This window comes from Rhagoletis zephyria, unplaced genomic scaffold (assembly GCF_001687245.7).
Source record: "Rhagoletis zephyria isolate East Lansing unplaced genomic scaffold, Rhagoletis_zephyria_1.1 Rzeph_scaffold_05173, whole genome shotgun sequence".
NCBI lineage: Eukaryota > Metazoa > Arthropoda > Insecta > Diptera > Tephritidae > Rhagoletis > Rhagoletis zephyria.
This window is the reverse complement of record NW_016162256.1, coordinates 3,717-19,239: the sequence shown is the minus strand read 5'-3', so window position 1 is coordinate 19,239 and position 15,523 is coordinate 3,717. Positions and strand designations below refer to the sequence as shown.

The 15,523-nt window shown below is 33.8% G+C and overlaps 1 protein-coding gene across 3 annotated transcripts; it reads left to right on the top strand.

The window, feature by feature from the left end:
- Positions 1–2,148: 2,148 nt before the first annotated feature.
- On the top strand, positions 2,149–14,954 carry LOC108371719 (uncharacterized). Of its 3 annotated transcripts, XM_017627323.1 has the most exons (6): positions 9,754–10,160; positions 12,765–12,899; positions 12,966–13,026; positions 13,084–13,238; positions 14,592–14,745; positions 14,806–14,954. In XM_017627323.1, the coding sequence occupies exons 3-6, from the start codon at positions 13,014–13,016 to the stop codon at positions 14,934–14,936; spliced, it is 453 nt and encodes a 150-aa protein (XP_017482812.1). In that variant the 5' UTR covers positions 9,754–10,160; positions 12,765–12,899; positions 12,966–13,013; the 3' UTR covers positions 14,937–14,954. The 3 variants fall into 3 exon arrangements, with proteins under 3 accessions (XP_017482811.1, XP_017482810.1, XP_017482812.1); XM_017627322.1 differs by lacking the exon at positions 9,754–10,160 and adding an exon at positions 2,149–2,160 and having other exon boundaries at positions 14,592–14,954; XM_017627321.1 differs by having other exon boundaries at positions 9,745–10,160; positions 14,592–14,954.
- Positions 14,955–15,523: the final 569 nt, after the last annotated feature.

Sequence of the window (15,523 nt, the reverse complement as noted above, 5' to 3'; positions counted from 1 at the left end):
GCACATGGTTTTCCGTCCGCTATGCATTATCGCAACACTGTATCTAGCGACAGCCAACTCATTGCCAACATGTTTGCTCGGTTCTTTAGGTCCAATTATTCTGTAGACTTCCCTATAAGTGGAGACTATCCGTACGAGCTTTGTCCAATCAACTCTGCTTATATTCCAGTAATATCTTCCGATGAAGTTTTACACTCTCTAAAAACCTTAAAAGCGCCACTTAGGCCTGGACCTAATCATATTCCGACCTGTTTTCTTAAAAACTGCGCTGAGAACATCTGCCAGCCTTTAACAACTCTATTCAATTTGTCACTTAAACATGGCGTTTTTCCGTCAGCCTGGAAGGAGTCTTTCATAATACCACTTCACAAAAACGGCAGCAGGTCGTCTATAGAAAACTATCGAGGCATAGCCAAACTCTCCGCTACCCCCAAATTATTCGAAGCCATTATTGTGAACCAGCTGACATATTCTATATCTTCTTCAATTACACAATGACTAATTTATTGGAGTTTACAACTCATGTCTCAAACGGTTTCAGAGAAAATGCTCATACCGACGTAATACACACCGATTTCAGTAAAGCTTTTGACAAAGTATGTCACTCGTTACTCATCCGTAAACTCGACCTAATCGGCTTTCAGCCCAGTCTTCTTCAATGGATCTCATCTTACCTCTCTGATAGAACACAAAGAGTTATTGTTAATAATTGTTCTTCCAACATCATTAAAGTTTCTTCAGGAGTTCCTCAGGGAAGCCACCTTGGTCCGATTCTGTTCCTGATATTCATTAATGATATTTCTTCTATAATAAAACATTCAAAAATTTTAATGTATGCCGATGATGTGAAACTTTTTAAAACATTGTCCTCTATCGAAGAAAGGTCTTTGTTACAAGCGGATCTGAACAACGTGGTTAGTTGGTGTAATACAAACTATATGCCACTAAANAGCCATGCAAATTAATTTTGAACTAAACCAATCATTCCGTGGTTTATGTCAAGATTTTAACTGTCATTCCAGCACGTTTGACGTATCGGACTCGATTTTTACTATAAAGAAAACTATTATTTCCACTCTCAATAATTGAAATACTATCTTTAGCATATCCAATCAGCTGATGAATTTGATTCTGTAGCTGAATAGTTTTAGATCTCGACACTTAACAAACTCTTGTTTCCACTACTCGGCACAAAAAACTAAAAAAAAAAAAAGTTCCGTACGTCATGCGGACTGCGCCCCTCGTGTCGGTTGGGCGGGAATGGAGGGTAAAAAGCCGTTGGGATTAATTAATTAATTAATCTGGTTCTGAACGAGGAAACGAATGAATTATCCAAAGTTATCTTAAACGATAAGGTGGTAACAAATAAGCGCGAAATGGCAAACGGAATGAATGTGTTTTTTGTAAAAAGCGTCGAAGATATTAACAGCAGTATTCCAATAGTTAGATATAATGATGACATACAGCAAAGCGATGTTGAATTCAAGTTCACATTATTAAACATACACGAGTTAGAACGAATGATTAGCAGTATGAACAACAAAAAAGACTTCAACCTGATATCCACGAAAATGATCTTGAGCGCATTTCACCTTATTATTATTCTATATATATTATTATTATTATATTATTCGCTGAAAGCCGGTGAGTTTCCCGATAAATGGAAAGTCTCAACAGTCATACCTGTGGAAAAAGTTAAAAACACAGATAAGACAGAGGAATTTCGCCCAATTAATATACTGATGACAGAAAGAAAAATTCTTGAGAAGGTTGTACATAAACAATTAGATGGAGAATAACCGATTGCTTTCTGAAAACCAATCCGGATTTAGACAGCGCCATAGCTGTGAGTCGGCGCTAAACCTTGTAATCACGAGCTGGAAATCAGAAATAGCTGAGCGGAAATGCGTGGTGGCGGTTTTCCTCGACTTTAAGAGAGCATTCGAAACGATCGACAGAAGCATATTAATAAAGAAAATGACAAATTACGGAATACAGGGAGTTGAGCGAAAATGGTTCGAGAGCTACTTATGCAATAGAAGGCAGTGTACGCGGATATCTACGTGGGAGTCTGACCTGAACACAGTCGCGTTAGGTGTACCACAAGGGGCGGTGCTGGGAACACTTCTATTTTTTGTATACATCAACGATATGCAAAAAGTATTACGCGGAGTCAAGATCTGCCAGTTTGCTGATGATACCCTATTATATGCATCCGGACTTTCAACGCGCGAATGCATTGAACTCTAACCTAAAAAATATAGATGAGTATTTGAAAATGAATAAGTTAAAACTTAATGCTAACAAAACTAAGACTATCGTAATAAAAGCTCAGGTGAAGATGTAATCATAGACAATGAAGTGATAGAAAAAGTCGATGAAATTAAGTACCTAGGCATAGTTATAGATAAAAACTTAAATTTCAATAGCCACTTGAACAATGTCTGTAGTAAAATTGCCAAGAAGATTGGATTTTTTCGGAAGATTAGAAAGCGATTGTCAATTGATAGCGCCTTAAGATTATTGAGTATTGTTCTACAGTAGTGTTCCTGGGTACAGCAGAAATGAGAAATAGGCTGCAAAAATTACAAAATAAGGGTATGCGTTGTATCCTATTGTGCAATGTATTGACCCCAATAACATACATGCTTGATACCTTAAAATGGCTTAATATTAACCAAAGAACTATAATGAATGGTTTGATATTTGTATTTAAAATGAAACATAATTTGCTACCCAAGTATTTGTCAAGGCAGTTAGTGTATGTGGGAGATGTGCAACCGTATAACCTAAGGAATAACGAAGATTTTAGGGTTAATTTTTACAGATCTAATTAAAACATAGTATTGTAAATGTAATTAAAATATTCATTCTCAGCACATATGTATTCCAAAACTAGTACCCATTGTCATACTCATTTTCTCAACCTTTATAAACTTCATCATCTTCATTTTTTTAAATTATGCTTATGGTGCAATGAGTAACTTGACTACTTCCTCAGGAAATATTGAAAAGTTTTTTATACATTTCTCAAACTATTTATTAGAGAATCTGACGTAATCAATAGCATTTATAAAAGATCTTCCTTAGTAGCTACACGCGAACACTTTATAGTATAAGATTTCTAGTAGAAGGCATCCTGCAATCCTTATTTCTTGCATAAATTTTTGACAATTTTTATGCAATTGCATTAGGTAAGGTCCACAGAGGAAAAAACGTGTTGTAAAAATTAAAGTTTTTATTTGATTACCGTTGAAAAATGTTCGTATTTAAATCAAGTGAAAAGTATTCAAAATTGAAAATTTGTATTATACATACACTACGTATAATGGATAATATTCAATTCAAATACGCCCGTATTAAAATGAAGCATTTTTTCACTGCACGGATGGCGTTTTGCGCGTCTCGGATGCTTTTTCATATGTAAAGCATATGTGCACATTTTATAACGTACATACTCAAATTTAAAACGAGTTGGGTTGGTGCTCTTTCATATGCGTATTTTTTTAAATTTAGCACGTTTTTTTAATTCTAAAATGTTTTTGCCTCAGTGTAAATAATTGTTTTTGTGTTCTGGTTATTAATAAACTAAAAATTAAACTTACCAATAATTTATTTAAAACAGCGAAAAAACATCGATATTTTCGACATCGCGGTTTTGCTCTTGAAAAACATCGATGGATGCTTTTATGAGCGATGTTGTATCCTAACCTTTGTTGCCAACTTGGTGATTTCGCACTAAATTTAGTGATTTTCTTTATTCAAAACGTGAAAAATTTAGAGTTTAATGCTGGCTGCGTTTTTAGTGCTTTTCTTTTTAGTTCGAAGACACGAAATCTATAAATCTTAACAAAAAGGTGGGCAAAAATTTATAGCATTCGTAAATTTCGTAAGAAACTTCACAAAAATCGAAACAAAATCAAGTCACAATGACAATCATAAGCGAGAGAGCATATGTTTACCAACAAAATATGTGGCAGCACTTTCAATCATGTCAAAATTACATTCGGTAATTCGAAATTGCTGGGACCAGGAATCACTCTTTTGTTATATTTTTTACTAATATCTAACGAACCTTTTGAAAAAAGAGGAAAAATTAATCAATTTTGCTTCCATCTAAGCGAGACGGTAAAGCTGGACACAGATGCAAATTAGAAAATACCCTGTAGGGAAAACACGAACTAGTGAACCAGATTTCTAGTTCAGTACTAGTTCTTTATTGCCAAAAACGAACCAGTCCGATAGTAACTAGTCCCGAACCAGTCCAAAAGCAGTGAAATGTGGTACTTTCACTAAACTATTCTATTTTAAATTTTAAAAGCAGGGAAGGTAATCATTATGAGTAAAATAATTTAAATCAGCATTTCATCATTATTTTATGAATTATTATTGAGTTTTTTTTTTTTTTTAATTTTAAAAGCAGGGAAGGTAATCATTATGAGTAAAATAATTTAAATCAGCATTTAATCATTATTTTATGAATTATTATTGAGTTTTATTTTTTCGCTCAAACGGAAATAATTATTATTTGATTTTTATTTTTGGGATTACAAATAATGATTATTTTATGATTTTTATTTTTTCGCGCAGAGATTATCATTAATTTTCAGTTTTATTTTTCCACTTAAAAATAATGATAATTTATAAAATTGAAAAGGCCATAAAGGCGCAGCCTACTGAAATTTTTACCTGAAAGTTTGGGTCTTATTCCTTTTATAAGGGTGCGGCTACCTCTCAAAAGGATACGTCGGTCATCACGCTGGTATAGTTTTTGAGTTGCTTAATAATCATTATACTTAGTGATTCCATAAACAAAGGCCAAGATCCTGAAGGACAATTGAGAAAGGCAATGCAGTTGCAGAAAAAGAGGCATTTAAAAAAAAGTGTCAAAATAATTACCACTTTCTTACTAAATTTATTTAAAAATGCAAGCCACCAGAGCTACCTTTTTTTAAGGAAAAGACAGCTTAAGTTTTTTTATGCAATCCACCACAGCTACCTCAATACAGTCAGTCAATAAAGTTTAGGTACAACGAATTTTTTACAATACGGGCAACTATTTTTTTAATATTTTAGTTTTCGGTAATTTTTTATAAAAATATGGTCAATTCTACAACAAAATCCCCAAAAATCAGAGTTCCAAACCTTGTGCAAAATTTAAGAAAATTCTGCAAAATTTCATTAAAATAATTCACTTTCTATTTACGCTCTCTAGAAAAAGTTTTTTAGTCCATTCAATTTTAGTATAATGAAGTGCAAGTGTGAGGAAGCTAGGACTTACCAAACAACAAAAAAAAATTGCTAAATATCAATTCGCAGTTTTCCTTAATTTTGAATAAGGTTTGAAACTCTGATTTTTGGGGTTTTTGGTGTAGAATTAACCATATTTTTATAAAAAATTAGGGGAAAATAAAATATTTATAAAATAGTTGCCGGCATTGTAAAAACTTCACTGTACCTAAACTTTATTGACTGACTGTATATCTTATTTAAGTTAAGTACGACAAAAACTTTCGAAGGACTTCATATACATATCAGCTTAAAAAGATCTGAATTTACTTAAAAATCAATATGCTTAAATTTAGACAAGTAAGACAAAGTGAACTAATATTTTTACTTTTAAGCAGAACGCACTTTTGTTTTTTACTTACTACTTAAGTTTAAAACTAGTACTACTACTAATGTGATTTATAAATTTTTAATAAATGCGTTTACACATTTGTGATTGTATTGTCCTTCCTTCAACCGATCGTATTTAATATAGAAGGGAAATGTTTCGACAAGCCTGATTAGAAATGTAGATCTAAGGTGACGAATTTATAATAGGTTGGGAACTATAAAAAATGGATGCAGATCGAACTAGATCTCATCTGTCGAATTAGGAACTGGTTTGGAACTAAAGAAAAGGGGATGCAGAACGAACTAGATCTCATCTGTCGAATTTGGAACTGGTTCGGAACTATAGAAAAAGGGATGCAAAACGAACTAGATCTTATCTGTCAAATTTAGAACTGGCTCGGAAATAGAGCCAAAGGAACACAACGGGGGACAATTGACACTTCCTAGGACATCGCAATGTTAATTCGCCAGTCGCTAGCATGCAAAAGAGAATTAACGCGTACTAGTCATGGTTCCAAACGCACTAGTTCGTTTCCCTACAGGGTAAGAACAAGAATCTCAACGTCGCTTGAACGAAATTATTTGAATTTAGAGAAAACACAAGAAATTGATTTTTATTAATTTGAATCGGCATCCCTACAATACAATTTTTCATGCATACAAAGCCCATTAAATACACCAATACAAATTTGGGGCTTTTTTCGAGAAAAAACGCCATTTTTCTTGGGTTTTACTGCTTTTTCAAATTTGAAAGTTGGCAACACTGTCCCTTACTATCAATACGCTCAGAAATTCAAAAGTGCATTGACTCGAATTTGTTTTCAAATCGCTTTTTTAGTTCTCACATCGGTTAGAAAATACGTGTAAACACATCATTCATTTGACGGTAAAAGACTGGTTTTCTTTACACAGCCCGTTTTAAACTGATTAATTAAATATTAAAGAAATAGCGAATAAAATTAACATAATTTGTTTGATTTTGAATACGGTTTCAGCTAGTGCGCTATAACGGCACAGGTATAAACGCTTTAATGAAATATGTGTTGATCGATTGTTCTTTCAATTTTTACTTTACGCTAAACGTTTAGACATCTTTCGTTTGATATACATATTGTGTGAATCTGTGTATAATATTTGTGGAAAAAAAGAGACTCAATAAAAATATATGACAAAAAGTTTTTATGGGGTTTTTCCAAGCGTAGTCCATAAATATATTTTGTAAAATGTATATTTAATGTTTTTATAGGTGTATCATATGACTACTTCGTCTTTGAATTTTATTGTATATTTTGCTTTTTACTTTATCCATTTTTTTACGGCATTACTTTATTTTAACAAATTTTCTATGATTTGTTTGGAAAGGTGTTCTCTGCAAAAGGTGCACAGAAATGATAATTCTACTTAGTGGGGGTTATAATTCCTTTAAAAATATCCAAATGTCCCTGTTAAGCCGACGGCCGTGCGCGCAATCCTTCGCCGCAGCAGTTTGGCAGTTGACCGACGTCAACTCCGAAAATACAATTACAGAGCGCGTACGGCCGCCTCCCCATCGTCGTAAAAAATCAGCAGAACGCAGTTCAGCTAACATCGTCGGACTACGCGCACGCGGCCCCTGAAAGCTAGTATTTCTAGTATGTACACTCTATAAGTGAAAACATAAACTTTAATTGTAACAAAAAGCTCATAAATAAACTGAAGTGAACTTTGTGAACTTAAAATTGAAAACTGAAGTCTTTTCCTTCAAACGGAAATTAAAGTGTAGTGAGGTGAGTGCGAAGGGAGAACGAGATATTCATGGTCCTTCGCAGCCAACCGTGGCCCAGCTCCTAAAAAAAAAAATGAAAATTTTAAAACTTAAAAATAATAAATAAAAATAAAAAAATAAAAAAAAAACCACAAAAAAAAGTGCAAACAAGGTGAAGCATTGAAATAAAAGTGCACGTATCCATACATACATATACGTAAAAAACAAAAGTGCAAAAAAGGCAAACCAAAAAAAAAATACAAATCACCAAAAGTGCACATATTAAAAATTCTTTGACAACAAAAGTTCCCTGTGCCGATACCTTTGTGTAACAAGCACAACAACAACTAAAGGAAGCAACCAAACCATCCGCCAAACAGCCATCATCAGAAGCCATTATCAGCAGCAACATCAGCAGCCAACAATAGCATCAGCATCAGTAGGCAAATTTTTAATTTCCTTAAAAATTGAAATAATATAACTTTCATATTCTTAAAAGTAATATTATTTCTAATAAACTGCCAACGGACATACATACGTATATACATGCATACATATATATATATACAATTTAATAAAAGGCCTATTTTTTCTCGCCAAAAACGGTTCTATTAAAATCGCGGATATTTTCCTGCCGCACAAAATTCCACAACGGCAATTTGCCGCTATTAAAATTTTGGTAGAAAAATCCCGTTTTCCGGAAAGCGGTATATCACCGCCAATCTTATACATATATAGGTATATGTACATATATAGGTATATGTACATATATGCAAAATTTATTATATACCCCAAAATAAATTCCGTTGCAGTTTATATGCCTACTGTGTCCCACTGTGCAAGAACAAATATTAGCACATTAAAATCAAATACTTTCCTCTGCTTACCAATTTTTGCCGTTGGTCGCATAGTTCGTTGAACTTGGCTAAACAAAGTGCCGAAAACATAAGTGCATTTTTTCCACATATACCTAATGTGACCAACTATTTCATATCTCAAAGAAGTACAGCTTAGGTTCGGTTAAGTTAACGCCGCGAGCCGATTACGGAATTTCGAATGCGGCTAATTTCGATCTCTGAGAGCCAATATGCTTCCAACATAGCTTCGCGATGATTGGGCAGTCTAAAAGAAGGTGTGGAGATGATTTCATTTCATATTCTTCTTGGAAGCTCATACAAAAGAATCAGTTGAAATTCCTACTCTCACCGCATGAATACCAATCGCACAATAGCCTGTCAGAGCCCCCATCACTAGCCCTTGAGAGGTAACGTGTTTTAAAGTGCCCTATAAAAACATTTGCTTCAGCAGAGAAACGTCTTCATTTCCTTTTTTATGTTGCAAAAGGACTCGGTTTTCCTTTCCAAGCCTTTCCTCAATGTTAGGCTTCCACGACGGCCGCCGTTGATCGCCCCTAGTTACGTGGTTCAGGTAACCTTGAGCCAGATCACAAAGGGTGTATAGAAATCGTACCTTAACCAAAAGTTCCACATCATCTACATAGCCGATCACCCGACAGCTCACGTTTTCTAGTTCCTCTATATGGTCGGTTACAACCGCAATCCAGAGCAAGGGAGAGAGAACACCACCTTGTGGAGTGCTCTTATTGACTCTGCAGACGCTGTAGATAAGCCTTATTAAGTTGGTTTCCACCCCCAGATTATTAATATACTTTACTATTGCCTCTGGAGTAACATTGTTGAAGGCCCCCTCGATATCGAAGAAGGCCCCTACTCCATAATATTCATGCGTGAAGGCTTCCTCTGACCACTTGACCGACCTTTTCTTGCAATAACCATTTTCAGCTCTTGAAAGACAGTCACAAGGAATCGCCTTTCTTAAACATGAGAACCTTCTCCAGCCTTCGGGATGAACGCAACACTGGCCCCCCTCCAAGCCTTTGGGATGTACCCGGTCCTCACGTAGTTCGCATAAATAGGATCCAACCAATTGCACGACACCTTTAGAGTCTTTTGCAGCTGCGCAGGTATGATCCCATCGGTCCCCGGCGACTTTAATGGTTTGAAGGAATTTATCGCCCAGGCGATGTGATGATCGTCCAAAAGATCGGAGAAGGACAGGATCTGGGGAGAGATTCTGTGACCAGTTAGCGACAATTTTCGAATCGCTATCGCACTTTTTGACGCAAAAACTTTTATATAATACGTCAAAAAGTGCGATAGCGATCCGAAAATTATAACTAACTGGTTACAGAATCCCCCTCCTGAAGTACAAAATATCGCAAAGAAGTACATTTGACTGTACTTCGAAGTACGAAGTACAAGAGCGAAAAAAGAAGTACTGTACTTCCGAAAGAAGTACGGTTGGTCACATTACATATACCATATGTACATACGGTAGCACATATAAGCATTTTTACCAGTTGCATTTTCTGCAACTATTCGCATAATAGCTAAGAGAGTCGCTGTTATTCATCGGACAATTCAGTCCACATATACTAAACGTACTCTAGCTTATTTCCCAGCCGGACTTTTTCCGATTTTTTCCGACGTCGTCGTAAAGTGTATGGAGTACGTATATGGGCAAAAAATGGCACGAAATTAAGTGGAATACGTTTCCACTCACATTGTATATAGAAGAAGTATACAAAAACGAAGGAGTGAATTTTTCATTCGGGTCCGTATCTTTTTTGTATCAACGAAGTATATTGGTATAGTAAGTGAGCCGAAGAGCAAGACCGATCGGTATTTATGTACATACATCAGTTGATGCGAAGCCGTGAAACGGAGTGTAAACAAAAAGTGTAAGCACGTGTTTGCGAAATTGAAAAATAAAAAAAGTGAGTGTTAATAATTTTTGTGATCAATTGATATAAAAATAATTGTACATACTAAGTATAAAATAATAATGAGAGGATTTTCAAAACGAAATTTAAAAAGGCTTGAGGCAAAACACCGGTTGAAGAGAAAACAAGAAATTGCGTGTGATAAGGGCATAGAAACAATACCCGTAGAATTTCCAAAAGAAAATCAAGAAAGTGCACATATAGAAAACGAAATTGAAGAAATTGGTGATGTAAACGTGAAACTTTCATTGAAGGAAAAATTAAGACAGTGGTATAATTTGTACAACCCTTCTAGATACTGTAGTAATGCTCTGTTAAAAATATTAAATTCTGAAAATTTAGATGTGCCCATTTCGTTGAAGGGTCTACTTGGTGGAAGTAAAAAAATAGTTATCAGAACAGTTAGCCCAGGAAGTTATACCCATTTTGGAATAAAGGCACATTTAAATTTTATTCAAAGTAAGATTGAAATTACGATGAGTTAATTTTAGACGTAGGAATTGACGGTCTTCCATTATTTAAAAGCTCGAGGACTTCCTTATGGCCATTTCTAGGTAATTTTGTTAATGTCCCAAATTCACGCGTATTTATTATTGGGCTATATGTTGGATATCAGAAACCTTTCAATGTGGACAATTTCCTACAGGATTTCTTTTATGAAGTCTCAGAGCTGTTTTCTATGGGTTATAAATGCAAAGAGAAATACATAAAAGTAAGTATAAGTGCATTTGTGTGCGAAACACCAGAAAGGGCTTATTTATGTGGAATCGTTGGCCACAATTCATTAAATGGTTGCTCAAAATGCACACAAACCGGGGTCCGTATTGACCACGTTACGACATTTAGTCCTTTCTGCGGCACCTTAAGAACTCAAGAAAACTTCAGAAGCAGAGCTTATGGAAATTTTCATAAAGAATATTTTAAAGATAAGAGCTCTGTGTTGGAAAATTAAGGTATCGATATGATTAAGCACTTTCCGCTGGACCCCATGCACCTTTTAGATCTTGGCGTTTGTAAGAAGATGCTAAATTGCCTAATGAAAAAGGACACAATTTATTTCAAGCTACGTTCAGAGCAGGAGGAGATCATTTCTCAACGATTATTGTCAATGAAAACATTCATTCCAATAGAATTTTCCAGGAAACCAAGAGACCTAAAGACTTGCCACGGTGGAAGTCTGTTGAGTTTCGACAGTTTTTGGTGTATACGGGTATGATAGCTCTGAAGAATATCATTGACGAAGACCTTTATTATCATTTCCTATTGCTAAGTTGCGCCTATAAGCTATTGCTATCTAAAAACTATTTCAATTATTTAAACACTGTTGAAAGCATGCTACGGGACTTTGTTGAAAATTTTCCTATTTTGTACAGCCCTAAGAATCTAACATATAATGTGCACAATGTCCTTCATGTGGTGCAATGCGTGAGGGAAATTGGTGATATTCAAAGTTTCGCTGCGTATAAGTTCGAAAATTTTCTGCAGCTTATTAAACGAAAAGTCAAAAATCCAACAAAAATCCTAGAACAACTTCATACAAAATTTTACGCCAATGACCAATACTTGAAAGAAATTGAAAACAAATTGTTAAAAAAAAATAGTGCGGGCGAAATTACAAACTATTATACGCAGGGATTTTCGCTTTCAACAAAAAAAAAACGAATAATCTATTTTTGGTAGCAAATACCAAACTTTTAATTATTAAAAGGTTCTTAGAAGAGAACGGTCAATTGTTTGTTACAGGCCAATACCTAAATAATATTAACAATTTTTTCGAGGCTCCGCTCATATCAGGGACAGATCTAGGCATTTATAAAGGCATTTTTGAAAAAGATTTAAATGAAAACACAATTTCTGATTTCATGTAAATATATGTATTTGCCACTTGAGGATGAATTTGTATTTATGCCTTTATCACACTTTGTGTGAAGTTTCCATCACAACCAAGCATCTCTAAATATCAGTAAATAAGTAAAGAAATGTTAGCACATCTAAATTTAGACCAATTTTGACTACTTTCCTTTTGTTTTTTAATGTTAATTATTATTTTTTATAAAAGTATAGCTCATTATCTAACTAAAACCATCTAAATCCAGATTTCAAACTGTATTTAAAGATTATAAAAAACTTGGAATTGCGATTATTTTTTTTTGTTTATCTTTAAATAAAGATTGAAATTTGGATTTAGATGGTTTTAGTTAGATAATGAGCTATACTTTTATAAAAAAAATAATTAACATTGAAAAACAAAAGAAAAATAGTCAAAATTGGACTTAATGTTGATGTGCTATTGTTTTGTAGAGCTGCATATGTAAAGAAAGAAATAAATAAGCTAATAAAGCTACAAAAAAATGTATACATAAATAAATTAATGAGGAAATAAAGAAGTTTTGACATATGTAAATATTAAGGTGGAGTGAAAAAGCACTTTTACAAAAAGTAGAATTTCAGAAAAAAGTCAAACAAGTAGACTTTATATAACAGAGTTTTTGCACCACCTTAGTAAATACGTTCATAATTGAATGAAAATAAAATCTTACTCAATAAGTAAACAAAGTTTTAGAAAAATAAATACGTACATACATTATTTCAATACAGCTTAACATGGATAAAGGATTAATACGCAACAGATATGCTGTGAATAGCGATTTTAACACCAATCCGTCGATGAACGTCTTGGGCGTATTGAGAAAGCATTGGAGAGAATTGAAAACAGACAAATAAAAATTGAAGGTAACTGGCATTAATTTCTTGCATACTTTTTTTTAAGACCCTAATAATCATTTCTTTTGTTTACAGGATACTTCGCGAATTGAAAAAACTTTGGAGGGAATTAACAATAGGCAAATGAAAATTGAAGGTAACTGGTAATAATTTCTTGCATACTCTTTCAAGAGTTATTTAATTTTTTTTTTAGAAACCTTACAGGATACCTTGCCCAAAATTCGCTCAGCTGTAGACCAATTGATAAAGAAAAATGTTCCAATTACCACCAAAAAGATATTTCCAATATTGACTTTGGGTGATCTGGAGGAAGCAAACAAGGAAGTTGGCAATGAAATCGAGAAATACGTAAGTTCATTATTATATTTCCTAATAAATAGTTGAAAACAACCTTTTTTTAATATATATACGGCCGGCAAAAAGTATTGACACAGCTGCTTTTTTACAATATCTGTAACAATTTTTATTGAAATATTTTTCCGAAAATTTAAAAAAACAATATGGTTTATTCTACAACAAAAACATAAAAATATAATTTCTAAACTTTGTGCGAATATCGCGAAAATTCAGCAAATTTTCAACTTTTTAATAAGATTTTTTAGATTTTTTTTGTGTATGCAGATTTGTAGCCCAATCAATTTTATTTTTGGAAATTTTTTTTTTCACGCAGTCTCTTCCATACAAAAAAAAACTTTTTGAAAATAATTTATATGGGACAAATGCAAAACACCTTCAACAAAAAAAATTCTTAAAAAATCAGTGCGCTTCTTGACTAACTCCGAATTTGTATTGTTCTACTAGAATTTAATAGGCTACAAAATTGCATACTCAAGAAAATTCGAGAAAATCTGATTAAAAAGTTTAAAATGTGCAGTTTTGCACAAAGTTTAGAAATTATATTTTTATATTTTTTGTTGTAGAATGAACCACATTTTTATAAAAAATTAGCTGAAAAATATTATAATAGAAATTGGCGCATATATTGTGCGAAATTCGCGGTGCCAATACCTTTTCCCGGCAGTGTATGTATTATGGTGTTTTGTTTGGGCGACTATTCTTTTGCTTCACTCCCATCTCGAAATACCTATAGAACAATTTCCTGAAAATTTGAGCCCTCAATATTAATATTGAGTGCTCGACCAAAGCGTGCAAAGATTTCTCTTTTAAAATACACGTAAACTTTGATTTTTTTTCTGCAAAGTTCTACAGCTCAGAGGCATTTTATGATATAATCATAGTCAATGATGGAATTTATTTCTGAATTTAATGTTTTACAAAAGTGTCCAATGCGGCGTAACCCTAACTCCCACTAGCGAGGTAGTACGGGTCACTAAACCCAATTTTTCATAAAATGATCGTTTTTTACTACCTCGCTGGTGGGAGTTAGGGTTACGCCGCACTGGACACTTTTGTAAAACATTAAATTCTGAAACAAATTCCATCATTGACTATGATTATATCATAAAATGCCTCTGAGCTGTAGAACTTTGTAGAAAAAAAATCAAAGTTTACGTGTATTTTAAAAGAGAAATCTTTGCGCGCTTTGGTCGAGCAATCAATATTAATATTAAGGGCTCAAATTTTCAGGGAATTTTTCTTTAGGTATTTCGAGATGAGAGTGAAAAAAATAATAGTCGCCCAAAAAAAACTCCTTAATATGTATTCATCCACTATACAAATGATTAATTTCTTATTTTTCAGACTCAAATATTAAAAATAATAATTAATCCGGAAGGAATTTTTAAAAATTTCAATCGAATTTTAAGCGATAAAGTCATTCATCAGTTAAATTATGATGGGGTGAATTTCAAAATGGCCTTTAAAGAGTATAAGTCCTTGAATAAGGCATTGTTTGGTAAGATTGTCATTTATACAAGTCTTAATAAACAAAACGAATTAATATTTTTTTTTGTAGAAGCCACTGCCAAAGAAGGGACTACACATAAAGACTTCGTAAAAGAGATCAGAAACTGTTTTCGTGCATATAAGAGCCGCAATTTCAAAAAAATTTATGACAAAAAGAAAAAGTCAATAAATAGCCAATAGTTATATTTTCAACACTTAAAAATATGATTTTTATTCTACTGGGATAAGCTCATTGCCTAGTGGAGCTTTTAAATACACCTGGTATACCGGTAGCGTATAGAATATCACATATATTTCCCATACACTTTTACTTTGAAATCGTGTGCTAAGTTATTTACTTCTCTATACACCTCCGGCTTTAAGTATTTGTATTAGGCACGAAGTACCAGCACGAGTATGTTCCATACACATTTGTAGTTAACTTTGTTTGTTTCAATACGAGTACATACTGCCAATGACATTTGTTAAGAAAAGTGTATGAGAGTTGTGTATGGAAGACTAGAGTACTCGGTCATACTTTGAGTATAGGAAGAATGCGATTTCGTGTTGTAGACAGGTCCCGCTGGGTTTAATTTCATTCCACCTCGCTTTTCTCTGCTGCACTCACCAAGCTAAGAGAACGTAAGTCAAAGCCCGCTCTCCGACTTGAATACGTTCGGTACCAAGAACTCACCTCAGCGGTGAGCGGCTCTTTACGGATTATTAGATCCGCTTGTGCATTCCCGCACACATACATACCTACGCACTGTAATTAAAACAAACTCTTT

What these genes read in the sequence shown, in the direction of transcription:
- LOC108371719 (XM_017627322.1), top strand. An exon ending in GCAATGAAATCGAGAAATAC is followed by an intron (nt 13,239 to 14,591) that starts GTAAGTTCATTA and finishes CTTATTTTTCAG; the next exon opens with ACTCAAATATTAAAAATAAT.